Source organism: Chlamydotis macqueenii, chromosome 20 (genome assembly GCF_036417535.1).
Source record: "Chlamydotis macqueenii isolate bChlMac1 chromosome 20, bChlMac1.mat, whole genome shotgun sequence".
NCBI lineage: Eukaryota > Metazoa > Chordata > Aves > Otidiformes > Otididae > Chlamydotis > Chlamydotis macqueenii.
The window spans coordinates 1172138-1190344 of record NC_141575.1 but is presented as its reverse complement, the minus strand read 5'-3'; the positions used below and the strand labels follow the sequence as shown (position 1 = coordinate 1190344).

At 41.4% G+C, this 18207-nt stretch overlaps 1 protein-coding gene across 16 annotated transcripts in view; it reads left to right on the top strand.

The window, feature by feature from the left end:
- Positions 1-16562, top strand: part of GAPVD1 (GTPase activating protein and VPS9 domains 1) — a 32241-nt gene extending 15679 nt beyond the window's left edge. For 15 of the 16 annotated variants that reach the window (XM_086763945.1, XM_086763961.1, XM_086763948.1 and 12 more), the window contains 17 exons: positions 432-605; positions 914-1054; positions 1521-1655; positions 2206-2325; positions 2817-2894; positions 3020-3393; positions 3918-4005; positions 5142-5222; positions 5870-5992; positions 6632-6761; positions 7146-7255; positions 7934-8093; positions 8567-8754; positions 10113-10326; positions 10908-10980; positions 11818-12015; positions 12713-16562. In XM_086763945.1, coding sequence (XP_086620071.1) covers positions 432-605; positions 914-1054; positions 1521-1655; positions 2206-2325; positions 2817-2894; positions 3020-3393; positions 3918-4005; positions 5142-5222; positions 5870-5992; positions 6632-6761; positions 7146-7255; positions 7934-8093; positions 8567-8754; positions 10113-10326; positions 10908-10980; positions 11818-12015; positions 12713-12853 — 2528 coding nt within the window. In that variant the 3' untranslated portion in view covers positions 12854-16562. The remainder of the gene's footprint in view (positions 1-431; positions 606-913; positions 1055-1520; positions 1656-2205; positions 2326-2816; positions 2895-3019; positions 3394-3917; positions 4006-5141; positions 5223-5869; positions 5993-6631; positions 6762-7145; positions 7256-7933; positions 8094-8566; positions 8755-10112; positions 10327-10907; positions 10981-11817; positions 12016-12712) is intronic. The other variant, XM_086763947.1, reaches the window with a different exon arrangement.
- Positions 16563-18207: the final 1645 nt, after the last annotated feature.

The following is an 18207-nucleotide window of genomic DNA, read 5'->3' as shown; positions in this document are numbered from 1 at the left end:
TTGGAGATATTCAAAACATGACTGGTCATGAGCAACCTGCTGTAATTGACCCTGTCTTGAGTATGGGGTTTGGACTTGAATGATGTCTGGAGGTCCCTTCCAGCCTCAGCTTTTCTATGATTCCTACAGGAATTATATCAATTTCTTGATAGTGTGCTTAATTTTATTTGTTTTGTCTGTCAATTTCGTTGATCGGTCACCAGGTGTAGTTTAAGATTTTTTCTTCTTATGTCTCAAATGTGCTTAAAAACTGTTTTCATGCAGCATATGTTGAGTAGTATAATACTGCTTTGCACGCCTTACTGTAAAACGCTGTCTTAACTGACAGAATTAGAGGATTGTTTTGTTTGAGTTGAGCTTTTTTTACTATTTTAAATCTAAAGCAATTAGAGAAGCCTTTTAAAAAAATGAGAACTTTTATTTTTACGTAGCCACAACTCAGGATAATCTTGATGACAAGCTCCGTAAATTTGAAATCCGTGATATGATGGGATTGACTGATGACAGAGATATATCAGAAACGGTGAGCGAAACTTGGAGTACAGATGTCTTGGGAAGTGACTTCGATCCAAATATTGATGAAGATCGTTTGCAAGAAATAGCAGGTAACTTGGTGGTAAATCTCTTACCTTAAAATGCCTCATGCTTGCTCTGAAATAGTGAGGATGCAGAGCTGCCCTCCTCTCTTTCTAACCAGATGTGTTTTCATTGATTAAACTGGAGCTTTTCTGTAGGAGGATTTTGTGTGCATGACCTGCATTGTATTTGGTTGCTCATTTCTATCTTTTCAACATTGTCTTTCCTGATTACTTTTTTAAGGACACTTAAAATGTGTTCTTATTTTTTTCCTCTTACTTAGAGCTGTCTTCAGGAAGTCAGTATCTAGCTCTATACTTTGGCTTTACTTTTGCAGGTGCAGCTGCAGAGAACATGCTAGGCAGCTTGCTGTGTCTGCCAGGCTCAGGATCCGTGTTGCTTGATCCCTGCACAGGTTCAACCATATCAGAAACCACAAGCGAGGCCTGGAGTGTGGAAGTATTACCAAGTGATTCAGGTCAGAATGGTGCAGTTTTTGCTTATTTCTTTAGTGTGAATCAAGACTCTTCCAGAGGCATATAATGAAAAGCAACAACCTCTTTCTTTCTTTGAGAAATTATTGTCCTAGGGTTAAGTTAGTGTTTGTGAACAGCTACAGTATTAAAAGGACAAACGGAGAGAAGAGAGAAAACATTGTTACTGCCACTTAAGTTTACTTTGGTTAATTAAGATTTGACTGTATGCTGTTGTCTCTAACAAATGCGTTACTTAAACCAGTAAAAACTTCTTAGAATGCCTGTGCAGATCGGCTGTTGTTGTCTGTGCAGAGCCCTGCCTTCTGTGTAGAGAGAAAACTCTTGCTAAAGTGGTTGGGTTAGCTTAGAACTTAGTACACTTCCCTTCCCTGTGTACGTGCACGTTAAGGGAGCATGGCATTGAGTAATGCTAGATTCTCTCTACTCTTCATTGTCTCCCTTTTGTAGAGGCCCCGGACTTAAAACAGGAGGAAAGACTGCAAGAACTGGAAAGCTGTTCTGGGCTGGGTAGCACGTCTGATGACACAGATGTAAGGGAGGTCAGTTCTCGACCCAGTACACCAGGCCTCAGCGTTGTATCAGGTGGGTTTAATTACTTCTGAAAACACTTTATTAGAACATGATCAGCGTCTGCTTTGCTACACTTGCTTTAGTCATACGTAATTTCCCTCACAAAATAACTTTTTGCACTCATTCTGGAATTTCAAGACAGTAATTCTTTGTTTATCTTGAAGTAAAAAAGGCAGCAGAGCATCAAATACTCTGTGCTACAATAGCGGTGGTGCTGATTTGGAAGGAACTCCAAACTTTCTTGCATTTAGTTTATTATCACAACTTTTTTCATTTGAGTAAATCAGTATATATCTACTTCAGTTCTTAGTTTTCTGCAAAATACTTAGCAGAGTGAAGCATCTTTATAATGCCGATTGTCAAAGTGTATTCATGGCTATGTTAAAACAGCTGTAGAGCAGAAATGTTTTTTAGGAGTATAGAAAATCGGAATGAAATGTCTCTAGGTGCTGCTGTGATTATTGCACTTGATTATTGTTCACTGAACATTTTAACAGGTTCAGAATTTTGCTTCCTTTTTCTCTGAAAGACTATTTCAGATTCTTCTTTTGTTATGTGTAAGGTATTAGTGCAACATCCGAAGATATTCCTAATAAGATTGAGGATCTCAGGTCTGAATGTAGCTCTGACTTTGGGGGAAAAGATTCTGTGACAAGTCCTGACATGGATGAAACAGCCCATGGTAAGTAACTTACCTGTAAGTGAGAATCAGAATCTCTGATAACTGAGCTCTCACAACGTTGCTTAAAATGACATTTGTAGAATCCTTAAATTTTATAGTTTCTCCCTGTTTCAAAGTTCTGGTGGCTAAGCTTAATGTTTTCCTCATTTGCTAGGACTGTATTTGTTTGACAAGGAGACCCCGGTATTTTGTAGTACGAGAGCTTGAGTACTAGATCCAAGATCACCTTTTCCTAATTTGATTTGATTAAGTTGACTGTCCTCTTGCACTTTGGAATGGATCCGCTCCTCAAGATTTCCCCACTTCTTGTGATGTAGTTCTTTGATCATTTCTGCATACTCCAGAGATCTTTCAGAATAAGAATATCTTTAAAAATATTTTGCAGTATAAATTTTGTAAACTTCTGTTGCTGAGGGCTGTTTTTCCAATGTGTCTTATGTTGTAGGTAGTTCTTGTCACAGTGCTAACTTTTTTTTTTTTCTGTATTTCAGGAGCCAGTCAGTTGACATCTCCTCCTTCTCAGACAGATTCTTTGCTTGCACTGTTTGACCCTCTGTCGTCAAATGAGGGTGAGTTGTAAAGAATAAGCTTTTTTAAAAAACTAGGCATTTTCAATGCTCCTATGTTAGTGTCAGCTAATTTGGAAGACTCTTACAAGAAATGTCTGTGGCTTCTTTTATGCTTATGACTGCAGGTGTATCAGCTGTAGTAAGGCCTAAAGTACACTATGCAAGACCCTCTCATCCACCACCAGATCCACCAATCTTGGAAGGAGCTATGGGAGGTAATGAAGCCCGATTACCAAACTTTGGGTCTCACAGTTTAATTCCAACTGATTTAGAAGCCTTCAAGCAGAGGCATTCTTATCCAGAGAGGCTAGTCCGCAGTAGGAGTTCAGATATAGTATCATCGGTTCGGAGACCTATGAGTGATCCTGGGTGGAACAGACGTCCTGGTAATGAGGAGAGAGAGCTTCCTATGCCAACCACCAGCACTGGGGCAGCTGTTTTGGTGGCTGCATCTCAGTCGTCATCTTCGTCTCCCAGTAAAGACTCCTCTAGAGGAGAGGTAAGGCTTCTATTTATCATTTTAATTTTTTTCTAGCATACCCACTTTAATTACGCACCTAATGACAGAAGAGTGGTGTTAAATGTGTTTAGCAAGGAGTTACAATGCACTTTTGTACCTTTTAAATGTTCAACAATAATGTTTTACAAGCTGAAGCTACAGATGTTCAGAGTGGCTTAAATGAATCTGGCTTCTCTTAAATTTACTGGATGAGCTTTACTTGATTTGGTGGGACTTCAGAAATAGATTTGTTGTAGTGTTTAAATTTAAAATACTCCAGCATCCTGAAAAGTAATTTTCTTTAGAAAAGAAATAAGTGAAATCTAAGTTTCTCCTTGTCTTTGGTTTTGCATTCATAGGCTGCTCTCTTCAGGAGGGATATTTCGAACTTAACCTGCTATGACTGTGTGCTCTGCTGTAGTTCTGTTTTTACTGTCGATGTAGCATAACGTGATGTTGAGGGGAAATTTTGTCTTTACACTTGATACAATAGATGCTTAAATGTAGACTCTGCCCTTCTACAGATTGAAGAACGAAAAGACAGTGATGATGAGAAGTCTGACAGAAACAGGCCCTGGTGGAGGAAACGTTTTGTGTCTGCCATGCCCAAAGGTAGGATCATGTCCGTCTGGTTTTGGTACTTTAGTAAGAGTGCATGCTGCCTTTGTTGTATCTTTAGTCACTTTTACAGTTCCCCTTTGAAGAACTGACCAGACTGACATAGATTTGTTACAGAGTAATAGCTGTTCTCTTTAATTTTTAGAAACAAATGATTCTTATTTACAGAATTGCAAATGTTACAGTAAAGAGAGAACTGTAATACAAAGTATACAGTAATACTGTATATACTGTATATACTGTATTACTGTAATACAAAGTATGCAGTACCTATAAAGAGGTGTGTAAGCTGAAATGAATTTGGTTAGCCATTGTGTTATCTTAATCATTTGGTACCCTTGGAATCTTTCTGTGAGGCCAGTTGTTCCATAGTTGTATGGTACTAACCTCATGGCAGCTTCACTGAGAGCTAGTCTTAATTCTCTGTGGGTGGTGGCCTGTTACTTGAAGGATACCAGTAGCTTAGGATATCTCTTGTAATACAGCATGAGTGGAAATTAAGCTTTAGATATTTACAAAGTAAAGCTTGCTCAAGATAATATTTGGCTTTCATCCTGTGAATAATGACAACTGGGGATGGAACAGTATTTGCGATATTAGATACACTTGCCTTTTTTTAAAACAGACTTTCAGTGAGAAAGGAACCAGCATAATCCTTGCAGTCTCTGTGTGACTTTAGATAATGATACAGGAGTTTAATACCACTTTGCTTTTCCATTTCACAATGTGCTGTCTTTGAATCTTCTCCCTCCATGTACTAGTGGGAAGGAGTTGCTGGAAAAGATTCATATCATTATAACCAATATTTGAGTTAGGACTGTTGGCTAAGCTGAAGTATAAATATGTAAATAAAAATGAGAAGCTACCTGACTCCCTTGGCTAGTGGTTGCCTGGAGCGTACTGTGCCTGCAAGGTAAAACTGTTCTGCCTGGCTCACGGTAGCATGTCTGTTAAAGGCAGAGCTTACTACATAAACTGGCAGTACAGTTCTACTCCACCTCATAGATAGGCTTATGCTTTTATTGACGTTTATTTGATGACAGACTTATTCATTAGCCACTTCCTTAAAGTTTTCTTCAATCTGATAATTATCTTAGAATAGTCTCTGATAAGGTACCTCGTATTTCCAGCTCCTATTCCATTTAGAAAGAAAGAAAAACAAGAAAAAGACAAAGACGACATGGTGCCTGACAGATATTCAACGCTTCAAGGTATGTGAATAATATCGTCACAGTAATTTTCTCCCAGAACATGCACTCTAGAGTTCCAGAGTGCCCACCAGTTGTCTATTTACAGAAAGGTACACACCGTTGTAGTTAATGTTCACAGCTGGCTTTCTGAATAAGGAAGTGGATAAAGACTTCTTGCCTTGAAGACTGGTTTTAAATTGTCATGCTTCTGTCAATATGTATAGTACTGGTTGTTTACTCAAGTCTCCACTTTTTTTTTTTTTTCCCCTCTCATTATAAAGCTGATGCCCTTACCATAGCTGAGCTGTAAGGATAGCTGCAGACACGTTCCTGTAATAACTACTTAAATGCTAGATTAAACATGATTTGAACCTGAGTGTTTAGTTTTCTGTTTGCCTAATCATTTCTAGAAGTCTTCAAACATATAAGAACCATTTGTGTATACAGTATAAATATGCTAAGGATCTGGCTTTATTTGTTCACTTCATTCCATTTTTTTTTGCTTTTACTTCAGACTTTATAAATATATTTGCTTTGTGGCTACATGGGACACATTTGCTTGATATGGCTGAAAACAGCCCAAATGTCTCAGTATAATTTTTTTTTCTATTTGCTTTCAGTTGGAACAAAACGAGGTTAATTCTTGTGGTTTTTAATGGCCTTTTCAGATGATCCCAGCCCGAGGCTCAGTGCACAGGCACAAGCTGCAGAGGACATTCTGGACAAATACAGGAATGCAATTAAGCGAACCAGTCCTAGTGAAGGAGCCATAGTAAACTATGATGGTGCAGGTAAGAACCTGGCTTTTGTAATCATCACCAACATAGTTTCTCCTCCTTAAAGCTAAGTGTTGGTACTAATGGCTGAACAATGTGAGCTCTAAACCAGGAACGTTCATCAAATAATCTGTGGGAGTACCTCAGAGACTGGGAATTAAATCGGTATTCCCAAGAACAGCTCTTTCAGCCCTTTCATAGAATCATAGAATAGTTAGGGTGGGAAGGGACCATTAAAGCCCACGCAGTCCAACCCCCCTGCCAGGAGCCAGGGACATCTCCAACCAGATCAGGTTGCTCAGAGCCCCGGCCAACCTGGCCTTGAATTCCTATTGCCATTGAGGTGGTTGTTTGTTAATAGCCCATCTCTTAACAGTGTTTTGGTTTTGCGTGGGTTTTTTTGTTGTTGTTTTTTTTTTTTTAATGGATACTGAAGAAGTATATCGCATTCCAAAACAGAGGCAATTTCTTCTTAGTGACTTGTAGATGGTATATTTTTAATATACTTTTTGTCACTTACTCAGAACAAGTTATTTTATTTGCTATCTCCGTTCCTCCTCGACCTTAGAATAATAAGAAGAAAATAGAGAATATTAGTCTACTTTTTTCTGACTCCTCTCTTCAAGTGTAATGTTGGCGTTTTCATTTCCATAGAGACTATTGGGGATGGTGAGAGTATGCATGACTCTCCACGAGATGAGGCTTTGCAGAACATGTCTGCAGATGATCTCCCAGACTCGGCAAGTCAAGTAGCACAGCCACAAAGTTCTGCTTTCTCCTATAGGTAAATACATTGGCAAGTTTAATCTTACCCACAGAGTAGAACTGAAGTCATGTGGTTGGTTTCCACAAAAATCTTAATATGGATTAATTGTAAACTTTTACATGCTTTTAGTTTTAAGCATCTCAAACTGTCATATTTCTACTGATGAAGGGGGGATATCGTAACCTGAGAGGAGTTCACTGTTAGGAAGATTTCTAAGTCTAAGTGCTATGTCAAAAGAACTGATATTCTCATGTCTTGACAACATTTGTGTATTAAAATTAAGTTAAATAACTTTTAGGCAGTATTAAACCAACTGAACAAAAAACCCAAAAAGTAAAGACTGCTTGTTGAAGAAGCAGACCTTGCAGCAACTTTGCTAAGAAAATATTTTTCCTCTTTAAGGGATGCGAAGAAGAAATTGAGATTGGCTCTTTGTTCAGCAGATTCTGTTGCCTTCCCCATGTTGACACATTCAACAAGGAACGGTCTACCAGATCACACAGACCCTGAAGGTAAATGTTCTTTATGCATACAGATATTTTGCATTGTGTGTACCTCTTTTTTTCACCTATCTAATGGTACTTGTACTGCACCATTTGTGGTAACTTCTATTTGGCATAGATATAGAAGGCATAGGCCACCTTTTCCCCCCGAAAATGTTTTCTTTCTTACTACACAAACAAACCTAAACTAAAGCCAACTACAGCCAACTAAATCTAGTCTGTTTTTTTCCTAATTAAGTATCTCAGATATAGTGCAGGTAGAGCCTAAAGCTGTAGACTCGACTTCCAAAAATACGTATACTGTTGGGAATTGTGGTACAGTACTGACAGAGTAACTTGAATGATTTATTGAGTCTTTACATTGGCTTAGTGTACGAGTCTTGTGTTTGCATCCCTCCATTCGTTCTAGGTTTATTTGCAGACAGGTGAATTTGTCACCTTATCTGGTTGGCTTCATGTTTCAGAATGGTTCTAAATACTAAATAAGATAGTGATATGGAAACATCCCTTGAGATCTGGAAAATTAAGAAAGACTTATTAAATTGTTCTTAAAATAACATTTATTGCCTAATGTACAGAATTTTTACTTTAAACTGTAACATTTCCCATTTTGTTTCCCAAAACCAGTTTTATTTTCATCATGCCTACATTTCTTTTTCTTAATAATTTTCCTTTGTTCTTTGTTAGATAATGAAATTGTGTGCTTCTTGAAAGTTCAGCTAGCTGAAGCTATTAACCTCCAAGACAAGAACTTGATGGCCCAGCTGCAAGAGACAATGCGATGTGTAAGCCGCTTTGATAACAGGACCTGTCGAAAGCTGCTGGCATCTATTGCGGAGGACTACAGGTAGTTTGTTCGGTATCTTATTATCGATGGATTTCCAAATGTGTGTATTTATTCACTAGCAGATTGGGAAAATCCCTTTTGGTTTAAATTGTATTTTACCAAATCAGGTTGTACATCTCTCCTTCCCCACAAAATGTTGGAATTGTTTCACCTATCTGTGAATGGCTTAAAAAAGCTTGGACTTTAAGTCAGTTCAGATGGTAAGAAACTCACGCTAAATCAATTTGCAGCTAACGTTCAGCTCTAACACAGAAGAGATACTGTTTGGAATTTGCTTTGGTCTGGCATTCTGGGGTGCTGCAAGGGCAGTGAATTCAGTTAGAGAAATCTGTATAAGGCAGAACTTCCCAATTCACATGTTATCTTTGTTTTAAAAACAACAGGTTGAAGATTCCTCTTGCACTACAACTTAGCAGTTTGTAAAGCTATTAGCTTCTATCTTTATTATGAACATAGAGCACTCTTTATTTTAGGAAAAGAGCTCCATATATTGCTTATTTAACTCGATGTCGCCAAGGCCTACAAACAACACAAGCGCACTTGGAAAGGCTGTTGCAAAGAGTTCTGCGAGATAAAGAAGTGGCCAACAGATACTTCACTACAGTTTGTGTGAGGTTACTGCTAGAGAGTAAAGAAAAGAAAATAAGGGAGTTTATTCAAGGTAAGATTAATGCAGCCTCTGAAATGTTTATATTCCTTGACTCCAAATTTAGGTGCTGGCTTGGGTTAATGTTTTAGAATACAACCTCTGAGAAGCAGATTCCGCAAATGGTTTTTACTTCAGCTGGTGAGTTAATGGCTCAGATAGACAGATTACTGTGACTTAACTGTATGTTGTGGCAGCTAAGCCATGATAACTGTCTCCATTTTTCATGGGCTAAGAGAATGAAGGTAATTTGTCCTCACTTGGCCTAAAAAGTTATGCTAAATCATATTATCTAGCATCTGCCCCATGGAAGAAGCATGAATACTATTAATTATTTTAGATCTACTGATAATTGATAAATTAAATTGCAGCATTCGGTCCTCAGCACAGAACCTGTGGTTGATATGGAGAATAGTAGTAGTATGAATCAAAGATTCAAGAATATCATAGCATGAGGGATATCAGCACCAGGAAGACAGCTCTCTCCAGAGTCACTTAAAAGAAACTACTTCTATGTTCTCTGTGCACATACCTGACTTAATGAAATACATAAGAAATGTGGAGTCAGCTCTTGCTCCTGGAGCAAAATAGTGCTGTATATTTAATGTACCTGATTAGGCTGGAATTAATGTGAGAACTTGCGTCTACTGGGGTTAATGTTTTGGTAATGAGACTCAGTGACCTAGGAAGGAGTTAAAGCCTTTCCATGGGACAGGAAGAAGACAGCTATTTCTGGATGATCTAAAAGAGAAACTAGCAACTGTGTCTTTTAGGCTGCTGGTAGATGCCAGTGGCGGTTGTCTTCTGGTGCAGGGTGCTATAAATATGAAGCTGATGAATGGCCGGTGATGTGGTTATGCTCCGTTAACTTGGCTGCATCAGTCATTCTGTATTTTGTAGATACATATGGATGTTGCAAATATGCCTGCTTAATAAAGGAAGGGGTAGGAAATGGTACACCTGGGTTTTCTTGGTATTTCCCCCTCTGCCCCACTTCAAGCATCTGATGACTTTGTGTGTGCTGGCTCCTACCCGCGACTGTTCCAGTGATTGTTCTGGGTGTTATCTCTGTGGGTGGCTGGAAAGAAGGCGTAAGAAGTGATACTACAGAGGAAGTGATTAACACATATCAAGTAGAGTATTTTGCCCATATGCTTTGGTAAATGTGTTCTATATGCTTTTCCTTTAATTCCTCCATTTATTTCAAGTGTTCCTGCTTGTATTTCCTTTACTGGGGCATGGGCAAAACAGAGCTTCAGTGCTGCCTGGTGAGAAGTCTGAAGCAGGTTCTGGGCTTTTCTTTCCAGAAAAACCTATCAGAAATAATGTTTTTTACTTAACTGAATGTTCTCTCTCCTTTTACTTTTTATCAGATTTCCAGAAACTCACAGCAGCAGATGATAAAACAGCCCAAGTTGAGGATTTTCTTCAGTTCTTATATGGGGCTATGGCTCAGGATGCCATATGGCAGAATGCCAGTGAAGAACAGCTTCAGGATGCACAATTAGCTATAGAACGCAGTGTGATGAATCGTATTTTCAAACTTGCGTTCTACCCTAATCAGGATGGAGATATTTTGCGTGACCAGTAAGTTAATGTGATTTGAAGTACCTGGTTTCTCTTTTGCAGTTGGTGCAGATGGAGGCTGTGCAGTCTTCGTGTGACAGACTTGACTAAGTTAGCCATGCCGTAAAAACTCATGTTTTCTTTCAGAGCGTTTTGTAAAAGAACAAGGAAGTCCTTTAGCACTGGTTTGTGCTTGCAACGAACTGCTAGAACAGAATAAAATTATAAATGTAATTACTTGGGATACAGGCTTTCAGATCTGCAAGTGTGCATGCTGAGAGAATGATCAAAACCTGCCTGGATTCCTTCCGTTTTCTGGTTTGGTACAGTATTTTCCATGTGTTTGGAGTTTCTGGTTTTTGTGTTTTAGAACATGTGCTGTTTGAATGCTCTACTGGCTGTGTGGGTGTACTTGATTATATAGCAAATCCTCTGCATCTCTTACTGACCTCGTGTCCGTTAGCTGTGGGACCATCAGGATTGTATGCATTCCTGAAGATCTCTTGTAGTATCAAACCTAAAACTAGTGGGAAACCCCAGGGGTCTACTGGCTGGCTACTGCTTATTTTTCACACTTGGTTTTTTTGTTTGTTTGTTTTCAGGGTCCTTCATGAGCACATACAGAGGTTGTCTAAAGTAGTGACTGCAAACCACAAAGCACTTCAGATACCTGAGGTAACTACTTCTCCTTTCCTTCACTTTCGTATGGGTGTCGGGGTGCTTGGTTTTGATTGTGATTGGGATGGAGAGAGGGTTGTTTTGTTTTACACTTAGAAGCATTGCTTTTCTATCTGTGATAGCTGAAACATCCTGCAGGAAAAACGTGCTGTACCCATGCTTTGGTATATTTCCCTGACTGATGCTTCCACATTATTTTTTTTCTTTGTGATTTTACCAACTCAGTCCTGATAGTAATATTTAAGAATTAATACTATACTGCGCTAAGATGCAGTAACTTCCTGATAACTTGCTTCAAAAGACAAGATTGGAATCCCTTATGCTTCTAATGTAATTCATATGCCATAGCTGTGGTTTACCGCTGTCAAGTTTACTTTCTGAACCAGCCAGAATTAATGGAACGTTGCAGATCTGTGAATTTGCCCAGTGCTTTCACTTTTCTCATAACTGAAAGCAGATTAGTCGGCTTAAGTCGTCTGTCAGAGGTTCTCAGTTCAGCAGTTGAACTGTATGACTCAAAACAGTGAGTGTTCGTAAAGCGGCTGATACGGAAGACAGAGACATGCAGCTCTACCTTCATTTGAAACAGTGTACTAGAGAAGTACGGGCTAATGATGTTAGTTGCACGTAGAGTGCTGGCTCCTTGTAGGTTTTTATTATAACGCAGCAGGAAGCCACCTTCATTGTGAGTGTAATGTAACCACCTTGACTTAATGCTTCCCATTTCTCTGGAGCCTTACTCCTGTCTGCATGTCTCTGGTACTTCAGATCCTCTGTGGCACACAGCAGTAGCATGGATAAACAAGAACTGGCAGCATGTTGTTTTTTTTCTAGGTATATCTCCGGGAGGCACCGTGGCCATCTGCACAGTCTGAAATCCGCACAATAAGTGCTTACAAAACCCCACGAGACAAAGTACAGTGTATCCTCCGAATGTGTTCAACCATCATGAACCTGCTTAGTCTGGCAAATGAAGATTCGGTACCTGGGGCAGATGATTTTGTTCCTGTTCTGGTTTTCGTCCTCATAAAGGTGAGTTCTTTTGCAAAGATCACAAACCCCAGCTAATTCTTGTAATAAACCAGCACATTTTAGGAAGAAAAATAACGTATTTGGATAACTGGGAGCATGCTATACTCAAAACCAGATCTAATTTGGCAGATTTAAATTGAAGCATCAGAAATGTGGTCACAGTTACTGTTTTAGAATCCAAGCAAACTTTGCATTTGGAACCAAGGAAATAGGGATACAGGTGGTGTGTGTGGAGTGAGGTTTTTTTGAGGTGTGTCCACCACCATCTGTCATCTGCGCCTGCTTGATGTTGCCCTCTTTCAGGACAGAGGTCGGCACTAGGACTGGCATGCGTTGTGTTGCTGACCTTTTTTGACATACGAGTGTTTGGAGAATGGGCTGTCGTACAGAAGATGCTAGAACAGTGCTAGGCTTCCAATGTGCTGAAATTCTTGATGACTTTTATAGATTCTGCCAGTGTTACTCTGCGTTCTCTTGGCCTGCTAGTCATTTTTCCTTGTGGAAAAATGCTGCTTTAATCAAGTCTGATGCCTTCTGAGTGTGTGGGATGAGTAACCAGTGTGTCCTACAGTCGTGTATTCTGAACGTGTGAGGGTCACGGTACAAATGGAATTGTGTTGCTGTTCTGTATCCTGTAATGTTTTATGTTTGGCCTTGCAAACAAGCTGTGAGTATCTCTCTCTTCTTTAACCCTCAGGCAAATCCACCCTGCTTGCTGTCCACTGTTCAGTACATTAGCAGTTTCTATGCCAACTGTTTATCTGGAGAAGAATCGTACTGGTGGATGCAGTTCACAGCAGCAGTCGAATTCATTAAAACTATTGATGATCGCAAGTAACTCAAACAGCACATGTATGGGCAGACTGTTAGCAGAAGAAGAGCATATAAGAATGTACAACAGCTGCAAAAGCTGAAGAAGAGACTTTCCTTGTATAATACTGTACAGAATTGAGGCATTTTAAAACACACCTTTGCTAATCAAATTAATTTAACAGATTTTCCTCTTCTCTTTCGGTTGCGTTTTTCTCCCCTATAGATGCGGGCACTGCAAAAGGGACCATAGTTTTCAGGTATTTTGGAATCTCAAAACATGCAGAAAATTCTTCATACTATTTCCACAACCCCTCTTCCTGAATTCTTGTTCACGTGAATAATTCACTTCATTTAATTTCAAATAGAAAGTCGAAACAAGAAGAATCAGGGCAACCACTTGGTATACTTTCTAGCCTAATACACCTTTTATTGATAAAACACCAGCCACACTGAGAGTTTGTAGTAGCTGACATTAGTTATCAATTGTATTTCACCTAAATTTAAAATCTGAGAGGACAGTGTAAATATTATATACCTATATTTAATGCATTGCAATTATCTTTGGACTCCTTATCCTTTGAATAAACAAGCAAAAGCCTCTCTGACCTCTAACGGGTTGTGACATACTGTGTTTTGGTAATGAAAGGACTTCCTCAAAAAGCTAAGATTAAAAAAGGGCAAACTGAACTATTTATTAAAATGTAATTAAGATTACTGAAATTTCTAAAACTGGAATTTATAGTAGACAGGGCTTATTAGATAGTGAAACACTTTTTGGCTAGGGCATTAGGGTGTTATAGAGGTTTGGATATATAGAGGAGAGGGACTGTAAGTTACAATAGATAAGTCTAATATAAAAAAGGAGAAATAAGATACCTTACTGTAATATTTTTTTCTGAAATATTGTGTATACTGTACAAACCCCAAACAGAGCTCCTTAACAGAACCTTGGACTGTAATATATATTTTGATTAGCGACATTAAATACATATGCCAGGGGTTTCAGTGAATGTTTTTACTAAATGTTCTTTGTGTTGTCTGCTATGCAGCAGTGCAAGTTTTACTGTTCATATAAAATATTTTAAAATATAACACTGTTCTTTATGAAACATATCATGACATCAGTTCAGGGTGTTTTATAGATTTCTCACCCCGCCTTTCCCTTAAACTGACAATTACCAATTTACAGAAGTTTTTATGCACACCACCACATGGATTTTTCATGAGTGAAATGGTCTGAGTGATGGCCAGTGGTTGTTCTCTGTGTACGAGCACTTGCTGTTCTTTTTTAGCTGGAATTACAGTGAAAAAGGACAGCGAGCATTTAACTCTTTCATGTCAGTATTATTTCTTGCTCTTCCCAGAGTTTCATTGCACTTCTGACAGAGGGATGTGTTAACACTTGGTGTCTGTGAGTGGTAAAGAAAACAGAATCTTTTTCACGTTCTTTTCAAAATATGATTCATTGGGGTCTTTTTTTTTTTTTTTTTTTTTTTGTCTGTGTGCATTTTGTTGATTAAAACCTGTAAGCAACTAGTACTTGGGAAAAACAATTTGGCTAACTGAAATTAGAGCAATTTATGTAAAGTATTGAGTGCTTGACTTGGTTGTGCTACTTGTCCAGGCATAATTAAAGAAACTTAACTTTCTAAGACTCTAATATGTAATTCAGGATAGCGTTTTTGCAAAACTAATCACAGATGAGAGGGTGGGATGGTAACTTTTTTCTTTTGTTTATAGTCTTTCTCCTCTATTAGAGACTTGATTGTCTGGAGGAGCAATACTCAGTAGAAACAAAATCCTTCTGATCTGCCTTACTGTGGTAACTCGCTCTGTGTAGCATTGCAATATTCTAGTTGTTTCGCCTTGATGGGGTTTTGGTGCTGAACACGTAACTTAATATTGCAAGCACAGCCCTGACCAATAACACTCAGCAGCAAAGCACAAATATGCCCTTGAAGATATGGCCAGATCATATCTAAAAGCAATATAGATTTATTTATACTGAAGTGTCATGTAACATTTAATTATTACTTGAATATCCGAGGTGTTGAGACCGATGAATGAAAGTTGTTTTAGTCCTGCAGTTTGGGTTTTGGTCGAGGAGAGTGTTTGTACAATCCTCAGCGGCACAAAGACACCGGGGTTGGTGATGCCCCTGTGCGTTGCTTCTGTTTGCAGGCTCGGCAGGCGGGGTTTGATCAGCACCACCAGGTCTTTGATTTGCTCTCCTTTATGGAAGGGGCAAGAACGATTTCCTTCCCAGTTTTTATCACTTTGTTTTTCTGCATAGAAAAATGCTTAAAAGAACTGGAGTCTTTCTTCTTATTATTTAGTTATTTAAAACCAGTAAATGTTTTGTTGAGCCCCAGACGAGCTGAGAGTCTTCATAGCAAGACGGGCCTTTGCTTCTTTTTTTCGACCTACTCTGAAAGTCCTTTATGTAGTCGTGATACGTGTAGCTAGAGAATTAGACTTTCCAAAGAATTAAAAAACTTCCTCTAACATCCTCGTACTATTTTCCCCTGGTGTCCCATAACATTTTGTTTTAAAATGATAAATTACATGTATAGGAAGTGATGTTATGTTTTGGTGTGCAATAGAAGATGAACAGAGGCGCATAAAGGACCAAAAGTAATGGAACTGTTGCCAAAAGGTGCCAGCCAACCGTGTACCTGTTGCTGTAAACTTGGTGCTTTCTGTTGATTAAATTACTTCAACCACTGAAGGGTGAATGGAACATTCTGGGGAAAGGGGAGGGAGAGGTCACTGGCAGAGCGCAGTCATGGACTTGGGGCTCGGTCGTTGATTTCCGCGCTGGTGGCTGGTGTGCGTGGAGGAACCGCCACGCTGAGCCATGGCGTGGCTGTGCTATTAATAGCGCAGAGGTGGTGGTTTCCTTTTTTGGGTAGCAGAGCGAAAGGAAGGGGCTGGTTTTTTCATCCCTGGAGATTCCTTTTTGCTCCTAATCCTAAATGAGGTTTCTCTTTAAAGCTATTTTAAATCCTCTTCAAGGAGAATTGGAACATGTATAGCTTATTAAGTATTTAAGTTTGAAAGTTTTTATTTTGAAGACCTTATACTACCAAATGCTGAATGTAACTGCCATAAATTTCAGGAAAAAAAGCCAAGAACATGATCCTGTTTGCTGTAGGTGAGTTTCTGGTGAGCACAGTGTTAGTTCGTATCGCTTGAAAACGTTTGTGTTCTGTTCAGCTGAATTCTGGGGGCAGTTTGAGGACTCCCTGCCATGTGATGCCTGACTACTGTGGGGAGGACGGGGGGCGAGGCCCGAACAGGAGCGGCAGGAGGAGGCAGAGCGGTTCGGCAGCCAACCTGCGGGCGAGTGAAGCTCCTGTGTTTGGCACGAGCGTGACTCGTGTGGCCGTGCTGCGGCGCAGACCGTGCAGCCTCCGCCTGGCAGCGTGACAGGAGAGCAGGGGACGAGGAGGGGGAGGAAGACCCCTGTTTGGGTGACAGCTGGTGGCTTGGTTCAGCCTGTACTACTGAGAGTTAATCTCTGCTGCGTTAGTAGTGTGTGTTCTGTACCTTTTAATTGTGCTTTACCTCTATTGAAAAGCTTTGTACTGCCTCTCCTCTTCGAAACTGGTAAAGCCTTTATAAATCTAAATGAGCTTGCACAATCTTGTATACAGGAAACCCATCTTGTCTCTAACGTGATTATTAATGTATTATTCTGTAAAAAAACGATTAAAAGGAGAGCAGTTTAACCACCTGGGTTTCACGTTTCTGCCTCGTTCCAATGCGATCAGCAGTTGCGCTAGCGCTGGCATGGCAAGTGCGAACGGCTTACCGCTAACTCCGCACGGTTTCCCGTTTGTCACGACAGTGGGATCTCAGTCGCCGCCGCGCGTCCGACCCGGTCCCGCCGCGTTGCCCACCCGCCCCAAAGGGGCGGGTGGGCAACGCGGCGGGACCGGGTCGGACGCGCGGCGGCGGTGGTGCTGCCCTGAGCTCGGTCCCCGCAGTGTTATTGACCTTGATTCTCTCTCATTTGCATCCAGCATTTTTCATCCTCTGGAATATGGTGTTTGGGGACCTTTCCATCATTAAGTGGATTTACAGCAATTTCCTTATGTGTTTTCTCCAAGGGATTCTGTTATGAGAGGCACATTAAATCTCCATTAATACCTCATTATCCGACTGATAAGATTACCATGATAATGAGGCAGAAATTCTAATTGTTTCACTTCTTATTGTGCCTTTCATTAAATCATATACCTGGAAGTTGCTATCGGAGAGGGGAGCTCCAGCCTGCAGTCCCCGTCACCCCGGTCCTGTCCCCTGTGCTGAGGGGTGCCGGCACGTTTTGGCCTTTTCTCCTGCCACGGCCTCTCCGCTGTGACCGTGCTACCACGAGGGGCCCCAGGGCCTTCGGCAGCCTGTGCTGGGGAGCCTGGTTTTGGGGAGAGCATGTTTCGCGGGGCCCCGTGCGGTGGTTTTATGCAGCCGCTGGCTCCTGAGGACATTTAAGCGCAGGGGTGCGCAGCCTACTTCGGAGCTGTTACAGCCCATCAGGTCAATGATCCATGAACTAAAAAGTCTCTAAGCAGGAGCAATTATTGTCTATCATGTGTCAGAGGCACCCGTGCTGACCCCGATGGATGGAGCCGTTATGGCCCTGTTGAGTCAACCAGCCATGAACGGGCAGTCCCTGGCAGCGGAGGTCTCCACAGCCCTGCCAGCGCCAGCACCTCTGTCCCCTCCCTCACTGAGGGTGCACGGGGTGCCAGGAGGGAGACCAATTTGGGGTGTGGGGAGTGGGGTGCTGCCAGCTACCCCATCCTGTGCCCTCTGTACTGCAGGGCGCCATGGAGCTGGGGCGGGGGGCAGCCCCCACGCACCCCAAGGTTCCCAAAGGGAGGGTCTGCATCTGCAGTAGCCCCCCAGCTCTTGCTCGTCCAGGGCATGCACAGGGGTCCCCCGTGACCAGCACGCCCCGGGCTCTGGCTCCGGGAGAGGTGACCCCTCTGTGGGGCAGTGTCGCTTGCACGCTGCTGGTGAGAGTCCCTGCCTTGTCCTGGCGGGGTGCCCACGGCCACTCTCACCGGGAAACGCCGCGGGGGCCCCGCTTGGCACCGGATCCAGCTCTGCATCTGCCAGGTCCTTAGGGAGGAGCCTGAGCTGTCCCTGTGAACAGCTCTGTTGCTCCAGCTCAGCTTATGGCCGGGTACCAGAGCCCACCATGGATGGCACCTCTCTCCCCGCGGGACAGGGCCCTCCAGGACGAGGGCTACCGCAGCCCCTGCTTTCGGCACAGCAGTGGCGTTGGGCACAGAGCCCCTGGCAGACAGAGCCAGGGCGCGGGCAGCGCTGTGCCACCCTGAGGGGAGATGGAGCCAGAGGCCTGGCCCCTGT